At 46.1% G+C, this 19,909-nt stretch overlaps 1 protein-coding gene across 4 annotated transcripts in view; it reads left to right on the forward strand.

Moving 5' to 3' along the window:
* Positions 1 to 19,029, forward strand: part of Itsn1 (intersectin 1) — a 181,109-nt gene extending 162,080 nt beyond the window's left edge. For 2 of the 4 annotated variants that reach the window (XM_090349060.1, XM_090349067.1), the window contains exons 29-37: positions 2,806 to 2,989; positions 5,032 to 5,130; positions 9,200 to 9,367; positions 13,608 to 13,820; positions 15,298 to 15,419; positions 16,354 to 16,436; positions 16,655 to 16,738; positions 17,132 to 17,305; positions 18,388 to 19,029. In XM_090349060.1, the coding sequence (XP_090205186.1) occupies positions 2,806 to 2,989; positions 5,032 to 5,130; positions 9,200 to 9,367; positions 13,608 to 13,820; positions 15,298 to 15,419; positions 16,354 to 16,436; positions 16,655 to 16,738; positions 17,132 to 17,305; positions 18,388 to 18,536 (1,276 nt within the window). In that variant the 3' untranslated portion in view covers positions 18,537 to 19,029. The remainder of the gene's footprint in view (positions 1 to 2,805; positions 2,990 to 5,031; positions 5,131 to 9,199; positions 9,368 to 13,607; positions 13,821 to 15,297; positions 15,420 to 16,353; positions 16,437 to 16,654; positions 16,739 to 17,131; positions 17,306 to 18,387) is intronic. The other 2 variants (XM_090349046.1, XM_090349054.1) reach the window with 1 other exon arrangement.
* Positions 19,030 to 19,909: the final 880 nt, after the last annotated feature.

Below are 19,909 nucleotides of genomic sequence, written 5' to 3' on the forward strand. Positions count from 1 at the left end.
AGGGGAGGCTACCCTGTCAGCTAAGCGGAAGGGGCTAGCTCCGAACCCACAAGTACTGACCTAAAATGTTGGATAGGCACAGAGTTTTATGTTCAAATGATACCTAGAAATTACCCTGGGTGCTGGTCGGTCACGCCTGTCAAGAGGCTGAGATCTAAGCATTGAAGTTTGAAACCAGCAGGCAGAAAAGTGTGTGACCCTCTCATCTCCAGTTAGCTACTAAAAAAGCCAGAAAGTGGTAGAACTCTAGCCTTGAGCACAAAAACTCAGGGACAGTGTTCAGTCCCTGAGTTCAAGTCCCAGGACACACACACACACACACACACACACACACACACACACACTTTGAAGTTAATAACTCTTCCTTGGACAGCTCTAGTGGGGGTGGGGACACGGGAAATGTGCCTGATCTCACCCAGTTGCCTCTTAGAAAGTCAGCTACATACCAGTCAAGGTTGGCTATTGGCTCTCCACTCCTTACAATCATCTTCCCTTCCTTGTCTCCATGCCCCTCACCGCGTCCCTTTCCAGAGCTTTGCAGGGGCTTGAAATAGGACATGAAAGCACTGTGACAATTGGAGAACACAGGCTCAGAGAGGTTGTGTGACTCAGTGGATGGGCTCTGTTCATGATGCCAGGATCCTGAGTCTGGGGATTCCCTTCAATCTTGTCCCCAGTGGAAAGATTGCAGAGTCAGGAGTCAGATGTCCCAAGGATTTCCTGGGCTCTAGCACCTTTTAATTGGCTGTTGAACAGCTAAAAGGTAGCTGTCTAGACCAGCCCCCTTGGGCAGGTAACTCTACTGTCTTGTCTTTTATTTTAGAGGTTGTGGTCATAGTATGAAGGATTTTGGGGGGTGGCTGAGGGGTATTGGGGTTTGAACTCAGGGATTCACACAAGACAGTAGTTCTTTCTACTGTTCTATGCTATTTGGAGGAGGAGCAAGGGCTCTTTGTGTACAACTGGCATGGTGTCAGTCGTGGGACGCACGCCTGGTGAGTGTGAGCCCCTTGCTCTCCGCCCCTGCTCCCCTGACCATCACATTACATAGTTTGGGAGAGATTGTCTACAGTTTTCACTTCCAGATAAAATATTTTCACTTAACTTCCTGAGAATCATGATTTCTTTTTCTTCTTTCCACCATTTTATTATGAATAATTTCAAAGGTACAGAGAACTCAAAAGAATTCTGGACCGTGCACCTACATGGTAAATCATGCAGTGAACACTTTGGTATATTTGCTTGGCCAAATAGATATGATTTTTCTATGTAAAGAGCAGTTGTCATGTTAGGGTTCCTGGGGTGCTAGAAGAGGTGGGGCTTTGGGGACAGAAAATTAAGGCTATAGTTTCTGAAGTGCCATGAGAGAGCTGCCTTCTGTCACCGTCTTTGATGCAAGGATTAGGATTGTCACCTTGTATTGAGGGAGCCACAGTCTCCATCAAACAAATAATGAATTTTATTTTTAATAGACTTGAGTTCAAATTCAGGGCCTTGTGCTTGCTAAGCAAGGGCCCCACAACTTGAGTCATACCTCCACCCCCCCCTTTTTTTTTGCTTTCGTTTATCTCTTTTCCAGACAAAGTGTTGCTTTTGTGCCAAGCTAGTTCCTATGCCATGATTCTCCTACCTCTGTCTCCCATCTACCTGGGATAACAGGTGTGTGCTACCACACCTAGCTCTAGTAAGGGAAATTTTAAAATTAAAAACTGAAGGAAGTTAACTGTGATATAAAGATTATCTATGAGTGGTGATTCTGGTTGGATGTTCCGTCAAATCATTAGCTTCCTTCCTTGAGAGCCAAGTATTGTGCTGTATAAACAGGGCCAATGGAAAGAGTAAGAACTTTTTTATATCCAGAATTTAAGTGCAGGCCTTCAGGACAGCAATCTCCTGACGGCAGAGGGAGGAAGGGAGGGAGACCTGTAGAGATTCAAGGACTGATTCTGTCACCTTTTATTTTAGCTTTGCCCAAGGCTTTAGAGTTTGGTCAAGTCATTCCATTTCTGCATGCCTGTTTCCCCAACAGGAAATGGGGATCAGATAGTGTCCGCTGACTTTTTGGGACTGTCACAAATGCTGGTAGAATCCGTTTAGAAAGAAGAAAGGTTGGTTTGGATCTCCATTTTGCAGTTTGTCCACATTACTGGTGGAAGGATGAGGGCCTGAGGATGGAGGCGCAGTCCCCCCTGTCCTCTCCCTGAACATCCACACAGCAGAGGCAGCCCAGAAGAAATGCTTTCCACTTCCTCCAGTGTCTTTTTCCTCCATTTCCAGTTTGGGCTCACTGTGCCATTGTTATAACAAAGGCCTTCTCCTTCTAGAACTCTTAGCCTCTAGTTAATCACAGCAACCAACAGTGAAAGGCAGGGTTAGTCCAAATGATACTTAGATCTGGCTTTGCCATACACGCTGGGACTATTGTGTGTGTGGTTGTTGATTCACATCCCCACGATGGTCTGTTTAGTCTGAAAGCCTCTACCGATGACGACCTCCCTGGAAAACCAAGGTCAACAGAAATAAGCTCAGTTCTTAGGCCCCTTCAGCCTGGAGTTTTCACCACCCATAATCCATGAACGGAGAGGGAAGCCATTCAGGAGACACATGGTAGCCTATAGTCTCCGTGTCCCAGTGGTGCCTCTCTGTGTCACTCGGCAACTTTCTTTCTCTGTTCCCTATCTTCCAAATAGATGCTCTAGTGGCCCTCTTGGTCTGTGCCCCTCACACACATCCCGTCTCCGTAGCCGCGTGCCGCGATGCTGGCAGGCAGTGTGAAGAGGGTTCACCTCCCGTGTTTCCGTGCAGAGCGCTGAGGGTACGCAAGAAGATGTCTGGGGAGAAGATGCCCGTGAAGATGATTGGTGACATCCTGAGCGCGCAGCTGCCCCACATGCAGCCCTACATCCGCTTCTGCAGCTGCCAGCTCAACGGGGCCGCCCTGATCCAGCAGAAGACGGACGAGGCCCCGGATTTCAAGGACTTTGTCAAAGTAAGGAGCCCGGGCTGCAGGGAGAGCCCTCTTCCCGTCCACCCCAGTGGAGTGTGAAGAGCCGGGCGTGGAGGCCTCATGCCTGTCCTCTTAGCTACTCAGGAGGCTGAGATCTCGGGATCATTGTTTGAAATTAGCCCAGGCAAGAAAGACCATGATTCTCTTTGCCCAATTAACCACCTAACAGCTAGAAGTGGAAGTATGGCTCGGGTGATGGAGTGCTAACCTTGAGCCAAAAGGCTCAAGAATCGCACCAGGGTTCAAGCCCCAGGACCACCACCAGCACACACACACACACACACACACACACACACGTAAACAGGGTCTGAAATTGTGGCTAAGAGGGCGTGAACACTAGCTAGATGGTGTAGCTCTGTCACCAGAGGGGTACCCTTGGTGATAAGGAGGCCCCAACACTGGATGCTTTGAAGCATCTTGTTTAAAATGTGTTAGGGGTGGGTTCATCTCATTTTCTGGGGTCCAGGAGGGGCTTGGGGCTCCCTTTCTTTTGAACCTCAGCATCTTCTGTTCTTTCTCAGTGTCTGCATCCAATGGCCAGGCTTCCCTGTAGCCTCTTGAACCCTTTGTCCTATGGATTCTGCTTGCCAAGGGGAAAGCATTGGCCCAGGCTGTGGGAAGGCCATGTGAGTCTGCACAGGGTGCTGCACACACCACCTTACAGCTAGCCAGGTCTGCAGAGCCATGTGCCCACTAAGAGGAGGTGGTGCCATGACTGCTGGAGGATCTCTGTCCTGGTCACACCACAGCCTCCAGCTGGTCTCCTGGTCTTCCTTGGGGGGGAAAAGAGGAAGAGAATGAAAGAACTTCCATTAACTAGCAACCCAATCATGCTAACGAGTATGACTCTGCACATTTAGGGGGACAGACTGTTGTCACTTCCCCAAGAATAATATTTGTTAAGTCATCTCCAGGAGATGTAAGTGTGGCTTTCTCTTTGTTAGACTCTATCTGCCTCAGTAGTAAATGCTGAGACTTGCTTACCAAATCTGAGGCCATCTAGTGGAGGAAAGATGGCTAAGAAGGAGGCCAGGGGTGAGATGGAGATGAAGGCTGGACGCGGGGCTGTGGTTTTGATCAAGGGCCCAGTTCCTGGATGCAGGCAGGATGATATCTCTGGATGCACTTGAACTTCAGGGAAATGCTGACACCAGCCCAGGACACCAAGCTGGGGGTCCTTCCCCTCCTGCTCCTCTTCACTTCCCTTGCTTCTCCCGGCAGGGGTTTGGCCTACCCTTGCCTCCTATGAGTTGGTCCTGGAAGGGTGGCATCCATGGCAGACATCAGCCTGGATGCTGGCCTGGCCTGGGTCAGAGGTCAGGGCTAAGGCATTATATCCAACTTGAGCCTTTGATAGAGATATCACAGTCCCTGTGACTCACAGGCATGGCCACCCTCCGCGAGCAGGAGGACTTTCATCTACTAGAGGGACTGATGGGGTTGGCAAGGAAAGAGGGCAAGGATCAGGGTGGAGATAAGCTGAAGGCTGAAGCCTGAGTCTCTGCCTTCAAGTCTCAGCTCCACTTCTCCCCCTCTGCCTGGAGCTCTAGGAGACCTGTTCCCAAGTTACCTAACCCTAGACAAGCAACCGTCAGGAAAATTGTGTCTCTGATTGCCTTGTCTGGTGATTCTTTTCCCTGGGAGGTGATAAAGTTTTTATTTTTAGACATCTGGAAGAAATACTCTGTGTAAAGCCAAAGTCTCTGCACAGTAAGGAGCTATGTGCTCCACTGGAGACACAGCGAGCCCTTCCAGCTGTGGGCTCCTCCACTAGTGTCCAGATGAATGCACCTGGGTGCTGTCCCTGAACTCTTCAGCTCAAGGCTACCGCCCTACCCTTGAGCCTTCAAGCTTCACTTCCCATTTTCTAGAGGTTAATTGGAGATAAGAGTCTCAGGTCCTTTTGTGCCTGGGCTGGCTTTGAACCTTGATCCTCAGATCTCAGCCTCCTGAGTAGCTAGGATTACAGGGGTGAGCCACCACATCTGGCTAAAAGTACATTTTTAAAATATCTCATATTTCAGAGATTAGCAATGGACCCTCGGTGTAAAGGAATGCCGCTGTCCAGCTTTATACTGAAGCCGATGCAGAGGGTAACAAGATACCCACTGATCATTAAAAATGTAAGTACTTTCGATACCTTTGTGAGCAGAGACTACCTTCCCAGTACCAAAAAGGGGCTGGAGGCACAGGCCAACACACCTGGTAACTTTTGCAGAGAAATCATGTGCTGGCAAGCTGCTGGAGCCATCTGCTTAGTAACTGAGGAGAAAAACAAAATGGGTTAGCATAAAAAGAACTCACAGTGCAGCCTCTGGCAGAAAATGGGGGCTCACTGCTTGAAGTGTTTTCCAATACAGGCACTGTGCTCTGATTTTTCTACCCTCCTGTCTTCAGTAGGCCATTGGGAGATATTCCACTTGATGTTTTCTCCTTTCACTTCAAGAAAACAATACCCAAAGGAAAGAATAACACTAGAATTTCTGTGTCGCTGTCTGTGAAATGAACAGAATTGGGTATCTGTGAGCCTGTATGACACCATTGAAGGAGTGTAGCATTTGGGGAAGGGTTGAGATCTGATTCCTTTAAAGAAGAATGGCACTAGGCATCCAGATCTAAGTATCCGTGTGTGCCTTCCACTGTTGGAATGACATTGCCTCTGGCCTTTTCAGTGGCAGAGCTGGGAAATACATCTATGTGCATTCAGGTACCTATGCATATGTCCACACATGTATTTCTGTTCATTCCTACCCATACCTGTGACACCACACTAATAAATAATCCCTATTTGAATCCAATCCTGGAAGGTATCCCCATCTCCCACTTTCTAGCTGTGTACTGTAAGGAGTTTGGCTCTCACTCTCCTCAGGACTGGATCTACCTTTTCCCAGGTAAATCTCTTTCTTTTATAGAACAATCCTACATCCTGGCCCACCTCCACCTCACATGACACTAATGCCTTTGGCTAAGTCAGACAACTCATTTTGAAAGCTTCTTTCAGTCTACTGTTTTCTTATCCCAACTCCACAATTGGTATTTAATTGACTCAATATTTATCTTGACTTTCCCACCAGTGTTTGGTTGCAAATTGAAATATGAAACAAGATTTTAAGGCAAGTATTCCAGATTTAACTGAGGGGAGGGGGAGAAGAAAAGAATTTAGAGGCCTTAATATTAAACAAATAAATACAGTCTGGTGGTATGGCTTAATGCAAAGTCCTAAGTTTAAATATCGGTACTGTTTGCTCCCCACCAAGGAAAAGAAAAACAATCATGATAGTTATCTTCTAAGCACCTAGGAGAAAAAAAACTGAAAGCTTGCCAAACTCTTTGAAAGAGAACTGTGAAAGGTAGGGAGTTACAGGAAACATTTGTAGAACTGAAATGACTAAGACTAAATATTTGATAACAGTGACAAGAAAATGAAACTTACAACCTTTATGCAATCAACCCAGATGGTGGCTAGAACTTTTTTTTTTGTAGGTCATGGGCTAGAATTCAGCCTTGGTGTTGTCCCTGAGCTCCTCAGCTCAAGGCTACCCTTGAGCCAAGATCCACTTCCTGATTTCTAGAGGTTAATTGGAGATAAGAGTCTTAGGTCCTTTTGTGCCCAGGCTGGCTTTGAACCTTGATTCTTAGATCTCAGCCTTCTGAGTAGTTAGGCATGAGCCATCAGCTCTGGTGCCTAGAACTTGTGTGTGTGTGTGTGTGTGTGTGTGTGTGTGTGTGTGTGTGTGTATGTGTGTGTGTATTGTGTGTCCTCATCCTGGGTCTTAACTCAGGGCCTGAGCACTATCCCTGAGCTTTTGTGCCCAAAGCTTCTGCTCTACCACTTGAGCCAGAGCCTCACTTCTAATACATACATACATATATATATATATATATATATATATATTTAATATAGTTTCTGGAAATGAGAGTCTCACAGACTTTCCTGCTGAGTCTGACTTTGAACTGTGATCCTCAGCTCTCAGCCTCCTGAGTAAGCTAGGATTGCAGTTATGAGCCACTAGCACTCAGCTTGTAGCATAATAGCTGGCATTCTTTTTATTTTCTTCATTTAAAAAAATAAATTTTATAATATCCTTGAAGTTTTCAAAATATAGTTACATATCACAAATACATGTACAAATAATTTCTAACAATGAAGTAAATGAACCTATTTTTTCTGGGATAAGTCCCCTTATTTAAAAAAATATGAGTGTAAATGAATCCATTTTCCATCAATTTGTAAGTTGCTATTTTTCTTTTTTTCTTTTTTTTTTTTTGCCAGTCCTGGGCTTGAGCTCAGGGCCTGAGCACTGTCCTTGGACTTTCTCAAGGCTAGAGCTCTACCACTTGAGCCTCAGCACCACTTCTGGCTTTTTTCTATATGTGGTACTGAGGAATCGAACCTGGGTCTTCATGCATGCTAGGCAAGCACTTTAACCACTAGGCCAAACTCCTGGCCCAAGTTGCTATTTTTAAATGAGGGTGTTTGAATTAATTTTTAAATTCCCAGTGAATCAAAATAGTCTTCACATTGTGATCAAATATTTTTCAAAGGCCAAATGAAAAAAATTCTACTTTGCATTATTTTAAGATCACAGCTGCGAATGCATAGACATCACCAAGACAACTGCTAAGGGTTTATATGCTCAATACATGGAATAAACAATATAGAATATATTACATAGAAACACAAGCATATTATAGAAATATAAATGTAGGAATTCACAAAGGATGTATACAATGGATAATGCTTAGAAAATGCAATAACCAGTTTATGGCCATACTTGTTTTTGCCTTTAAGAGTCAAATACAGATGAGCTTTATTTGATAAATGTACAATTTCTTGTACTGTTTAGTGCAGAAAAACTGGCATTCTTAATCATTAGCTTGGAAGGGTCTACTCAGAAAAACATGCATTTCGAGCTGGGTGCTGATGGCTCACTCCTGTAATTCTAGCATCTCAGAGGCTGAGACGTGAAGATCATGGTTCAAAGCCAGCTCAGGCAGGAAAGTCCATGAGACTCTTATCTCCAATTAACTACCAGAAAAGCCAGAAGTGGAGCTGTGACTCAAGAGGCAAAGTGTGTGTGTGTGTGTGTGTGTGTGTGTGTGTGTGTGTGTGTGTGTGATGGTGTTGAACTCCCGCCTGGACGCTGTCCCTGAGCTCTTCAGCTCAAAGCTACCAGCCTACCCTTGAGCCAAGCCCTGCTTCCTGTTTGTTTGCTTGGTTTTTTTACAGTTTTTAAAATTTTTATTGTAATTAATAGAAGGGTTATATTCACCAGATAGAAGGTGCATGACTTAAAAATCATTGCTACCCCTTCTCATGTTTTTGTCCCCATTTCCCTCCCCAACTCCTCCACTTCCCAATTTTTAGAGGTTAACTGGAGCTAAGAGTCTCAGGTCCTTTTGTGCCCGGGCTGGCTTTGAACCTTGATCCTCAGATCTCAGCCTCCTGAGTAGCTAGGGTTACAGGCCTGAGCTAACACGCCCAGCTGCAGAGTGTTAGTCTCGGGACAGTATCCAGGCCCTGAGTTCAAGCCCCCAGACCAACACAAAAAGAAAAGAAAGAAAGAAAAACATATATGTGCCCCAAACACACCCATCTGCAAGCAGCTTCAGACATGCATGCTGGCAGCTGGATTCTGGACCTGGGCTGAGGGTGTGTGTGTGTGTGTGTGTGTGTGTGTGTGTGTGTGTGTGTGTGTGTGTGTGTGTGTGTTTTCTTTGTTAAATAGGGTGAGGTTGTCAAAGAGAAACTGTGTAGTTGGGCTCCCTAACTCTTTGTATCACTCTAAATGGCGGGAGTCTGTGTGGTTAAGAGTTCACCCCAAGAGGTTGGCTTTTGCTGGACAGGTCATCCAGCTTACCCTGGGGTTACTCCAAGGGTTGGGGCTGGGCTGAGCCCCAAGCGTCTGTTACGTTGGAAGGGGAAGCTTGGTTCCATGGAGCCCATGAAGAGGAGGTATTCTGGGCAAGGCCTTTCACTGGAGGCATAAACATCAGTGCCATGATGATTGCATAGAGCCGAGGTTGCTCAGGTGTGTGCCCTTCCGAAAGGCCTGTGCCCCGTCTCCACTGTCCCCTGCTCTGGGTTCTCTAGGACAAAGATCCCAGGCCCACCCACATTGAATGGGTGTGCAATCAAGGACAGAGTGTCCTGCCTCTCACAGTGCCCTAACGAGGTTTTCTTCTGTGTAGATTCTGGAAAACACTCCTGAAAACCACCCTGACCACAGCCACTTGAAACATGCCCTGGAGAAAGCAGAGGAGCTGTGCTCCCAGGTCAATGAGGGCGTGCGTGAGAAGGAGAACTCTGACCGGCTGGAGTGGATCCAAGCCCACGTGCAGTGCGAAGGCCTGTCCGAGGTAATGGCCTTTGGGCTGGGACCCGAGCCTCCCCTGACTTAGCTTCCAAAGCTGGCATGAAATAGGACAGGAAAAAGCAGGAGCCACTTTCTTCTCCATATCCCTCATTGTCTCTTTCAGTGGCTTCTCATCTGTGATTTAGTTCATCCATAGCACATACATTTTTTCAGCCCTATTATTTCCCATTGCTAGTAGTTCTGTTTATTTTCTCCAATCTGTTGGGTTTTTTTTCTTCTGTTTTCTGGGGTGTGTGTGTGTGTGTGTGTGTGTTGCTCCTTATTCAAATGTTCATCATGATTCTCATTTATTCCTTAACAGATTTTAAACATAGTTTTGTATATTTCAGATATGATAGACCTAACACCCAAAGCTACAGGTCTTCTTTTCTAAATTATATATGTTTATTGTTTTAAGTAGTTGTACAAAGGAGTTAGCATTCAACAAACCAGTGTATAGGTGTAGTGCATCTTTATCAATGCCATTCTCCCCATCCTTCCCAACCCCGCCCTTCCCCCTCCATTTTCTTAGTTTCATAAGATATGCACCAAATATTAGGATTGCATTTGCCTCCCACCTTATTCTTGTGTTCGTCCTTTTTTCTTTTTTTCTATCTCTTGTTCAACATGCCTTATTTTTCCGTATTGCTTGTGATTTGTAAAATTTTGCTATGCAAAATCCTGAACGAACCCAGGGCCAGGCAAGCAAACACTGTTTCCCCAACACTTGTGTCATGATGTTTGGATGTGCACGCGTTGTTTCTTGCAACTTTACCTGTGAATATGCCAATTGTGTGAACTGCAGTGGTGCATTTGTGTGACAGCTGCCTGGAGGTCAAAATTTCTCAAGGGCATACTTTCTTTCACTTACACCAAGGGCAAAACCAGAGTTCTCTCACTTACCCCTTCTGCACTTGAGTATACTTGTCTTTCACTCATCCTTTGGGTTAACTACTTTTTGTAGGCACTTCTTAGCTCCTTCCTCCCCTTGGCCTTTGTGCCCAGTGTATCCAAATGGAAATCTGATGTTAACATATTTAAGAGAGATGCTCAGGGCTAAAGATGATTTAGATGCTTTTTTATCTCCCAAAGATCTCATTTTCATTCTGCTTTTGGTCTCTGTATATTTCTTATGTTGTTTTTTAAATCTCCTTGCATTTTAGAAGTGGATTTTTACTTTTTTCTCTTTATGTGATACTGAGGAATTGAACCCAGGGCATCATGGATGCTAGGCAAGCATTCTACCACTAGGTCATGTTCCTAGCCCTTAAACATGGATTTTTGTTACAGTTTTTGTTTTTTCTTGTTGCTTTTTTTTTTTGTGGGTCATGGGGCTTGAACTTGGCCTAGGCATTGTCCCTGAGCTCTTCAGCTCAAGGCTACCACCCTACCCTTGAGCCAAGCCCCACTTCCCGTTTTCTAGAGGTTAATTGGAGGTAAGAGTCTCAGGTCCTTTTGAGCCTGGGCTGGCTTTGAACCACGATCCTCAGATCTCAGCCTCCTGAGTAGCTAGGATGACAGGCGTGAGCCACTGCACCCAGCTATTTTTTTAATTTTTTAAATTTTTTTGCTTTTATTGGGGGAATAATCCAGAGAAATATAGCTTACCATTCTTCCAGAAATGGAAGTGTCTTCCTGGTTGTTGTTGTTTTTTTTGTCACTTAACCTTTCCTTTACCCTCATTTATTTTCCTGTTTTTTTTTTTTTCTGTTTCCATGCACATGTGCACAGACATAGGCTTCTGTGCACGCATACTTGACATGCACACCACTCGCTAGGCCTGCCTCAGATACCCGAGATATCCTGCACGTCCTCCCATCTTGTGTTTCATGTTCCTCTTCTAAGCCACAAAGGCAGCAGCCATCCCTACCTGTGGAGGCCATCAGGAATGGTCTCTCCCAGCCCCACATCCTAACCCACCGGCAGTGTGGCAAAGGTGGGAGCAGCCCTGGGGAAACCAAGGTGATGGATGCAAGCTTCTGTTTTGGAATCCAGGAACACACTTGGGTTGATTGGCCTACTTAGTCACTCACTCACTCATTCATTATGGAGTATCTACCCTGTGCCCTTGGTCCATTCTAAATCAAAAACATTAAAGCAAATAAGGTACGATTCTTACATTTCAAGGGTTTATGTCCTTAGAGGAAGCTCAGGGTAAACCAACGTTGACAACAAAATGTTGGTAATGAGGTAGAGCTGGATGACAAGGAAGCAGGACAAGCAAGCGCTGAGAACCCACCAAAGGATGCCGCAGGGTCCTGGAGTCAGGGCATTTGGTTCCTGATTCTGTCAGGTATATATACCGAGGGGGTAGTATGAACTTCAGAAAGGAGTCTTCCATGTTATCCAACTGCTTCCATCAGTAGCCCGTGTTTTCTTCATCTTAAGATGTTGAGAATTAAATAACGCTCTTTGTGAGTGTTTTATGGCATTTATATGCTCTCTTTGGAACCAGATTATTGCCCTTTTTGTGTGTGGGTGGGTGTGGGGGGGGTCATAGGGCTCGAACTTGGCCTGGGCACTGTCCTTGAGCTCTTCAGCTCAAGGCGACCACCCTACCCTTGAGGCAAGCCCCATTCCTGTTTTTCTCTAGGGGTTAATTGGAGATAAGAGTTTCAAGTCCTTTTGTGCCCAGTCTGGCTTTGAACCTTGATCCTCAGATCTCAGCCTCCTGAGTAGCTAGGATTACAGGAGTGAGCTGCTACACCTGGCTAGATTATTGCCCTTTTTATTGATTGCTCTTTTCTAGTGATTGTACCCCAGTTTGTTGTTGATATGATGGCACCCACAGCAATGGGAAAGGTATACACTGGCTTCTAGTTTCTGTCTCTCAATCACACTGTAGGCTGTGGTCTCTAGCATCCTCAATTAAAGACAGAGTAATGTAAAGATGGCCAACTGGGGAACTCTAGTATGAATGAATGACATCCTCTGTAAGGACACTGGATCCAGTGACATTTGCCTTTTCTGGATTCATTGTTCTCAACACACTTGAAAACTCTTTTCTTCTTTCTTCCTCCTTCCCTCCCACCCTCCCTTCTTTCCTTCCTACTTTTCTTCCTTCCTTCCTTCCTGCCTGCCTGCCTGCCTGCCTTTCTTTTTTGCCAGTCCTGGGGCTTGAACTCAGGGCCTGAGCACTGTCCTTGGATTTTCTCAAGGCTAACACTCTTATCACTTGAGCCACAGCACCACTTCTGGCTTTTTCTGTGTATGTGGTACCGAGGAATCGAACCCAGGGCTTCATGCGTGCTAGGCAAGCACTCTACCACTAGGCCACGCTCCTGGCCCTGGAAACTCTTTCTTGGAAAACAAGAAGGTAGATCTCCAGGTTCCTGTTAGGAGTTGAAGAGGCAGACAATATTTGTTAAAGGTTCCTTTTGGGCTCTCTCAGCATCTTAGTCTCCCTCCCCAAACCTTAGAGTGGAACACACTGGCTCCTCTCCTTGTCACGTGAAGGTCTCTGTCACTGAGTTACCACTGAGCTTTTCTCCCACATTGAAAGCAGCAGGTGGCTGCCAACATCTCTTGGGGAAACAGGTGTTGCGAACTCCATTGCCCTTCAGAGAGGTTGGTAAGCCAGGTAGTTCCAGAGGGAAACGTGGCCATGAAGGTTGGCAGATGAAGTACCACCCAGATGTGTGAACAGATAGAGACTATGAAGGTCCAGCATCTCTCTGCCTGCTGCACAGCTAGATCCTTGCCTTCTTTCATCTCTCCCTGTGCTGTCACGAAAGGGGAAACTTTGTGAGGTACTCTTACCTCAGCCCTCTTTCTCCTTCAAATCCCAGGAGTATGAAGATGCTGCTTTCTAGAAGTACTGAGGGTAGCCTGAGCCCACGCAGGGCCTTCTTGTTGCAGCTGGTTCACAGCATTCCTAAGTTTCACCTTACACTGAGCAGACAGTCATCAACGTGGGAAGTGGCAGGCATTCTCTTCTAGCTGTCCAAACGATAGAAACAGGTCCTTCACACCATTAGAATCCATCAAATCCCTGGTGAAAGGCCCTAGGAATTAAAGCCAAGACACATTTTGGTGCAAATCCCAGAACTGTGCCTTTGTCTTTGACTTCTTGGCTCCAAAAGACATGGCCTGAAGGGTTCATAGCTCTCCTTGCCCCGGATCCAGGCCTGCTGGGGCTCACCTTAGATTCTGACGGAGCCTAGGCTTCCAGATGCAGAGAAACCAAAGTTAAAACCATGACCTTCCTTCATCCTGTCTTCTTTGGGTTTCTTTTCCTTTCTCAGCAACTGGTGTTCAATTCAGTGACCAATTGCTTGGGGCCTCGCAAGTTTCTGCACAGTGGAAAGCTCTACAAGGCCAAAAGCAACAAGGAGCTGTATGGTTTCCTATTCAACGACTTCCTGCTCCTGACCCAAATCACAAAGCCCCTGGGCTCTTCTGGCACCGACAAAGTCTTCAGCCCTAAATCTAACCTGCAGTATAAAATGTACAAAACAGTAAGTCCTGCTGGAGATGGCAAAACAGGGGGGCTGTGTCTGGGAGGAAGGAACATTGGCCGGAAAGGAGTCAGGGCTTTCTCGGACTTTGAGGCTGTAGTGTGGAAGAGGGAGGCGAGGCCAATGAGTGAGAATTTAGAGTCACCAAAATCTGTGTCTCTGTGGACAATGTATTTATCACTGCCAAGTCACGTGGTATCCCCTCCACACACGACAGACAGGCCCCACGCCACAGAAGCTCGTGTCCTGTGTGCAGAGGAACCAAGCCAGGGCAGCTTTAGCATCGATGAGTAACACGTCGTCAGCCCCAGTGCCCACAGGCAGCTTCCACACTGTCCCGAACGCCCCACCAAACTACCCCGCAGCTTGGAACATCTGTGCCTCTCTTCCCCAAAGCCCGCCAGAGCAGTCAATGTGGGGGAGACACCCCCAAGCCGTGCATCTGGTCTGTCCATACCTTCATGGCTGTGTTTGTGTCTCTGTGTCACGGGCTAGTGTTTTTCTAAATTTGTCTGTGAATGGGGTGGGCAGTGTTTTGATGGAAGAAGTTTCCCAGACGCAGCTGTTTTTATGCAGTGTTTTTATGCAGACGGCTACCGGATGCTTTGTAGGAGAATCCGTGGACGGAATTACTTGGATGCGAAAGCATTCGCCATTTAGTGTACATGGTGGGGGAAAATGGACCAATTAGGTCTTATTTTGAAGGATTTCCAAAATACCTGCAGGCTGGGCACCGTGGCTCATTCCACCTCTAGCCACTCAGGATGTAGAGATCAGAAGGATTGCGGTTCGCCTGGGCAAAAAGCTACAGAAAATACCTAGTGTGGTGACAGCATTGCAGTTACATGAGAAGTTCATAGGAGAATCACTATCCATGCTACCTACCCACTCCCCAGAAAAAAAAAAAAACAAACGAAATAAAAAGTAGTAAAGTGTCTGCCTAGGAAATACAAGGCCCTAAATTCACATAAATATGTGCATAATCTATAAAAATTATCAACATAAAATCCTTGTTGTGGCTTGGTTTCATTTGTTTTAGTTTTTATGGTACTGGTGATTGACCAGTCCACACTAGGCAATGACTCGACCACTTCAGTCACATCCCTCACCCTGTGACTCTTCAGTTCATTTTTCAGATTAAGGTCTCAACCTAAATTACTCAGGCAGGCCTTGGATCTCTGTCCCACTCTGCTTCCTGAGGAGCTAGGATTACCGGTGGAAGCCACTGGTAAGCCAGGCCTCTTGTTTGAGTGTAGTTTAACTGAAAAACACATAAACCCTTAGTCTGGTTTATGGGCCACACCTTTATACACATGTGATCACATGCACACACACTTGGCCTGAATTACATAGACGTGGGCACACACGTATCTGAAGCCTAGTTACATGCACACCCAAATACACCCCCGGGATGGACTACTGGATCTTCAGTCCCCTTTGCCTCGTTTTATAATGCCTCTGCATTATTGTTTTCCAGCCTATTTTCTTAAATGAGGTTCTAGTCAAATTGCCCACTGACCCTTCTGGAGATGAACCCATCTTCCACATTTCTCACATTGATCGAGTCTACACCCTCCGAGCAGAGAGCATAAACGAACGGTAAGCCCTGGTGTGGCCTTGTGGCCGCAGGTCCAGCATCCCTCTGCTGTGAAGCCTTGCCCAGCCTCTGGAGGAGGGTGGGCAGAACGTCGTCTGTTTTTCTAGAACCTCTCAGAAGCTGGATATGTGGCATGAATGTCTCAAAATAAAATGGTTTGAAACAAATTTTGCTTGAGAATTTCTTTAAAAGAAATAGTCATCACCCTTTGAGATTAAACTGAGTATGTAGATCTTGTCAGGGCCTCACCCTTGTAGACATGTCCCCATGCCAGCCCTCCAGAGAAGGCAATCTCTGATTCTCAGGCTGTGGGTACTTTTGCTTCAAGACTCTGTCCTGGAGCCAAATGAAATAGATCATTTTCTGAAGGGTGAGCTTGACACTAGGCCAGCAACATTCTCAAGGGCATTTGTGCCAAGCAAGGGATTTGGCTAAAGTTCTTGGGCATATGGTTCTCAGAAAGAGCGAAGGGAAAAACACAGAAAGTTCTTCCCTTAGCAGACTTTAGGCTTTCATGTGAAGAGCTGCTTTCCAATCTGGGACCAGGCTTTGTGTCTTCTCTGGGGAGATCTGGGTGGGGCACGGTGGGGGTGGGGGTGGGGGTAAGGGAATGCGTGGACAAGGGGGTGATACTTTTCTCTAAGGGAAGGTGAGGAACCAGGTGTCCTGGCTCCTGCAAGATGACATTTATCACAGACTTTCTTCCACAGGGACACAGATGCCAACAGGCAGACATTGAGTACTTATATCTTTCTTATTAATTATTAGCATGATAAGATCATACAGAAAATCAGCTTGAGCCTCTGTCATTAAAATCAAACAAAGGAAACAGAGTCCTAGAAACAGAATTTGAACAGACCCCAAGTTTTTGTTTTGTTTTGGTTTGGTTTTTGTCCTGAGTTCGATTTGGCAACGTTCTGTCTTTTCCTATCCAAGGACTGCCTGGGTGCAGAAAATCAAAGCTGCTTCTGAGCTCTACATAGAGACTGAGAAAAAGAAGCGAGAGAAGGCATACCTTGGTAATGTAACACCTGCTGGAGGGCTCTTGACCCCTGCCATCGGGTGGGGTTCGTGGAATGGGGAAGAGGATGGTCAGGAGGAGAGAAGAGATCCAGAGGGGAGGAGAGCTGCTTTTGTGTGAGGGAAGGTGCATAAACTGGGCCACGAGCCACACTGGGAAAGCAAAGGCATCAGATGCTAAAGTGAAGCCTCTTCCATTCTTTCCCTGTCATTCTAGTTCGTTCCCAAAGAGCAACAGGAATCGGAAGGCTGATGGTGAATGTTGTGGAAGGTGTTGAGTTGAAGCCATGTCGATCTCATGGTAAGGACACAGGGCTTCTGTGCTGGAAGTCACCCCTCCTTTCCTGGTGTCTCCAGATACCTGTACATCAAATGCTATCCGACAGTTCCTTCTAGAATTGAGTTGTTAAAATGCAGGAGTGTTATTTTATTTTATTTTTTTAAATAAAAGCCCTGAGATTGCATTTACAGTAAGAAGGACCTACCAGAAGGCTGGTGTCGGCTGACAGGAAGGACCAGGCGTAAAGACTCACGGATCTACTTGCTCTTCCTGTAGACGTGTTAGTTGTGGGTTAAGGTTGAAGTTCTAGTAAAACAACACTCCTCTGGAGATGAGCCAGCTGCCCCATGTCCAGTGGTCCTGGGGTCCCCTGCCGTGTCCCTCCTGCCTGGCAGCAGCTTCTGTTCTCCCCAGGGAAGAGCAACCCATACTGTGAGGTGACCATGGGCTCCCAGTGCCATATCACCAAGACCATCCAGGACACTCTGAACCCCAAGTGGAATTCCAACTGCCAGTTCTTCATCAGAGACCTGGAGCAGGAAGTCCTCTGCATCACCGTGTTTGAGAGGGACCAGTTCTCACCCGATGGTGAGTGGCAAGTTTTCTCATAGCACTTTCTCTCTCCTGCCACTCTTCTTGTAATGAAACCCTTCCTTCCTTCCTTCCTTCCTTCCTTCCTTCCTTCCTTCCTTCCTTCCTTCCTTCCTTCCTTCCTTCCCTCCCTCCCTTCCTCTCTCCCTCCCTCCATTCCTCCCTCCCTTCTTTTACTCCTTCCTTCTATTGTTGGTCATGGGGCTTGAACTCAGGGCCTAGGCACTGTCCCTGAGCTCTTTTGCTCAATGCTAGCATTCTAGCACTTTGAGCCATGGCTCCACTTCCAGTTTTCTGGTGTTTAATTGGAGATGAATTTTACAGAATTTCCTGCCCGGGCTGGCTTTAAACCCTGATCCATAGATCTTAGCTTCCTGAGTAGCTAGGGTTACAAACGTGACCCACCAGTACCCGGCTTTTTTCCTTAATATATTGAAAAAATAGACATATAATAGTTGTGTTTATGACTTGTGGCATTCCAATACTTTTGTGCAATGATCAGAGCAGATATATATCATTTCTCTTTATTGGAAGCATTCAAAACATTATTTCTTTTCCCTTCCTTTATTTCTGTCTCCCTCTGTCTCCCCCTGTCTCTATTCCTATTTGTCTGTTTCTCTCTCTTCTTTTCTTCTTTCTTTCTTTCTTTTTTTAATGGTATTGAGGCTTAAACTTAGGACCTGGGACTGACTCTTACCTTTTTTTTTTCAAGGCTAATGCTCTATCACTTGAGCCATACCTCTACTTCCAGCTTTTTGCTAGTTTATCAGAGATAGGAATCTCATGGAACTGTCTTTCCGGGCTAGTGTTAAATCATAGTTCTTGGATCACACAGCCTCTTGAATGGCTGGGATTATAAGCATGAGTCCCTAGTGTGTGGCTGCTTCTTTAAAATGAAATATGATGGCCCACTGACAAGTCCACTGGGAAGCAAATGGGAAATCTTAATGCTAGTCTTACTTTGTAGATCTCAGAAGAAAGGAGAGCAGACTAGTTAATTAGGAGATCCCAGCGTGGGAAGCAGGCACCTTAAAGATAAGGAGCTCTCTCTGAGCATAATCTGTTTGTTCTCCTTCCAGATTTTTTAGGTCGGACAGAGATCCGTGTGGCTGACATCAAGAAAGACCAGGGCTCTAAGGGACCAGTTACCAAGTGTCTCCTGCTGCACGAGGTCCCCACGGGAGAGATCGTGGTCCGCCTGGACCTGCAGCTGTTTGATGAACCTTAGGAGCCCAGGACATGCACAGAAGAGTTCATTCATGCTGTTGGAAAACTCTAATCCTCTTCTAAGAAGCCACCGTTTGGTTTCAGGGCAATAGGACAGCAAGGACAGGCCCCTTCAAAGCTCCTAGGAATAATTCTTGACAATCCTGTTCCTCTTGATCCATTGCCCATTTTATGAAACAAAACTCTCTCTTCCTCTGGTCTCATTGCAGGTCTCATTGTTGCTTGTAGGGCCTCTGAAATCCCATAACCTTCCATCAGGTTTGATTAGGAAGGCACGGATCTGGTTACTATAAAATGGATTTATAAATGCAATGTGTGTATTTTTGGAGAACTCATGTAGCCCTCCTATTTCTCACTCTCCTCCGTGGTCCCACTGGCCTCCAGTGGGGTGGTTTAGTCCAAGTCCAATGCAATGGATGCTGTTCCAGAATCTGGACCCATTGCCTGGTGCCATGGCTCCTGGCCTGGCGCTCCCGGGCCTGTCATGTGTGGTTACAGCCGTGTGCTCCCCACGAGGCCTTGATGATCCCTGTTGATGAGAGCATTGCCGGCCATTGTGCACTGGGAGATGCAGCTCGGTGACAATGGGCTTGGAAGATGGTCATTATCTCCCAGGACATGCCAGCTCACTGGGAAGGCAACTTGACAGGATCAGTGGGTCTTTGGTTACTTGTCATGATTAGAACACTTTTTCTTTCGGCTTAAAAGAATTTTAGGAAAAGTCATTTTTGGTGATCGGCTCTGAGCATGGTCAGAGCTGAACAGACTAGGTTCTGACTGTTGTAGGAAATTTTAGCAACTGTCTTTGGTAGGTTCCCATACAATGGATCTTTAAGGGGAAGGAAAACTGACAAGCTGTAAGAGGGGTAGAGAGGTGCAAGGGAAATTCATTAACTGGTAGGGGAAAAACACCCTGTGAGCATGCACCTTTCCATTTTCCAGAGACACAGTGCCAGCCTCTTAGTCATGGAAATACAGGAGTTTAATACCCGAGTGAGCCAGTGTGTGGCCATGCACTGAGATGTTGGGTTTGAGAGATTTAGGCTTTTCCTCTAAATGCTAGGAGATAGGCTGATAAATTAGATTGGAACTTGATTTGCTAACGACAGTGTGGGCTGTATTTTGTTCGCATGTTGATGTTTCCATTATGCCAGTTTGAGGTGGTCATGAAATGTTCTTTGCATGTTCTCTTGGTTCTGGAGTTGATCTTCCTTGGTCTAGCTGGTGTTCTCTTTGACTGTAGGCCCTTAGAATTTCAGTAGGATGGCTGAAGTACTTTTGGGGTAATTGTGTCAGCATAGTGGCAAGGAGAGGATTAGATACATCAAGGAATAACTTCCCATAACAGCCCTGTCATATTCCAAGCAATTTAAA

Source organism: Megascapheus bottae, chromosome 1 (assembly GCF_031878675.1).
Source record: "Megascapheus bottae isolate mThoBot1 chromosome 1, mThoBot2.hap1, whole genome shotgun sequence".
Lineage (NCBI taxonomy): Eukaryota > Metazoa > Chordata > Mammalia > Rodentia > Geomyidae > Megascapheus > Megascapheus bottae.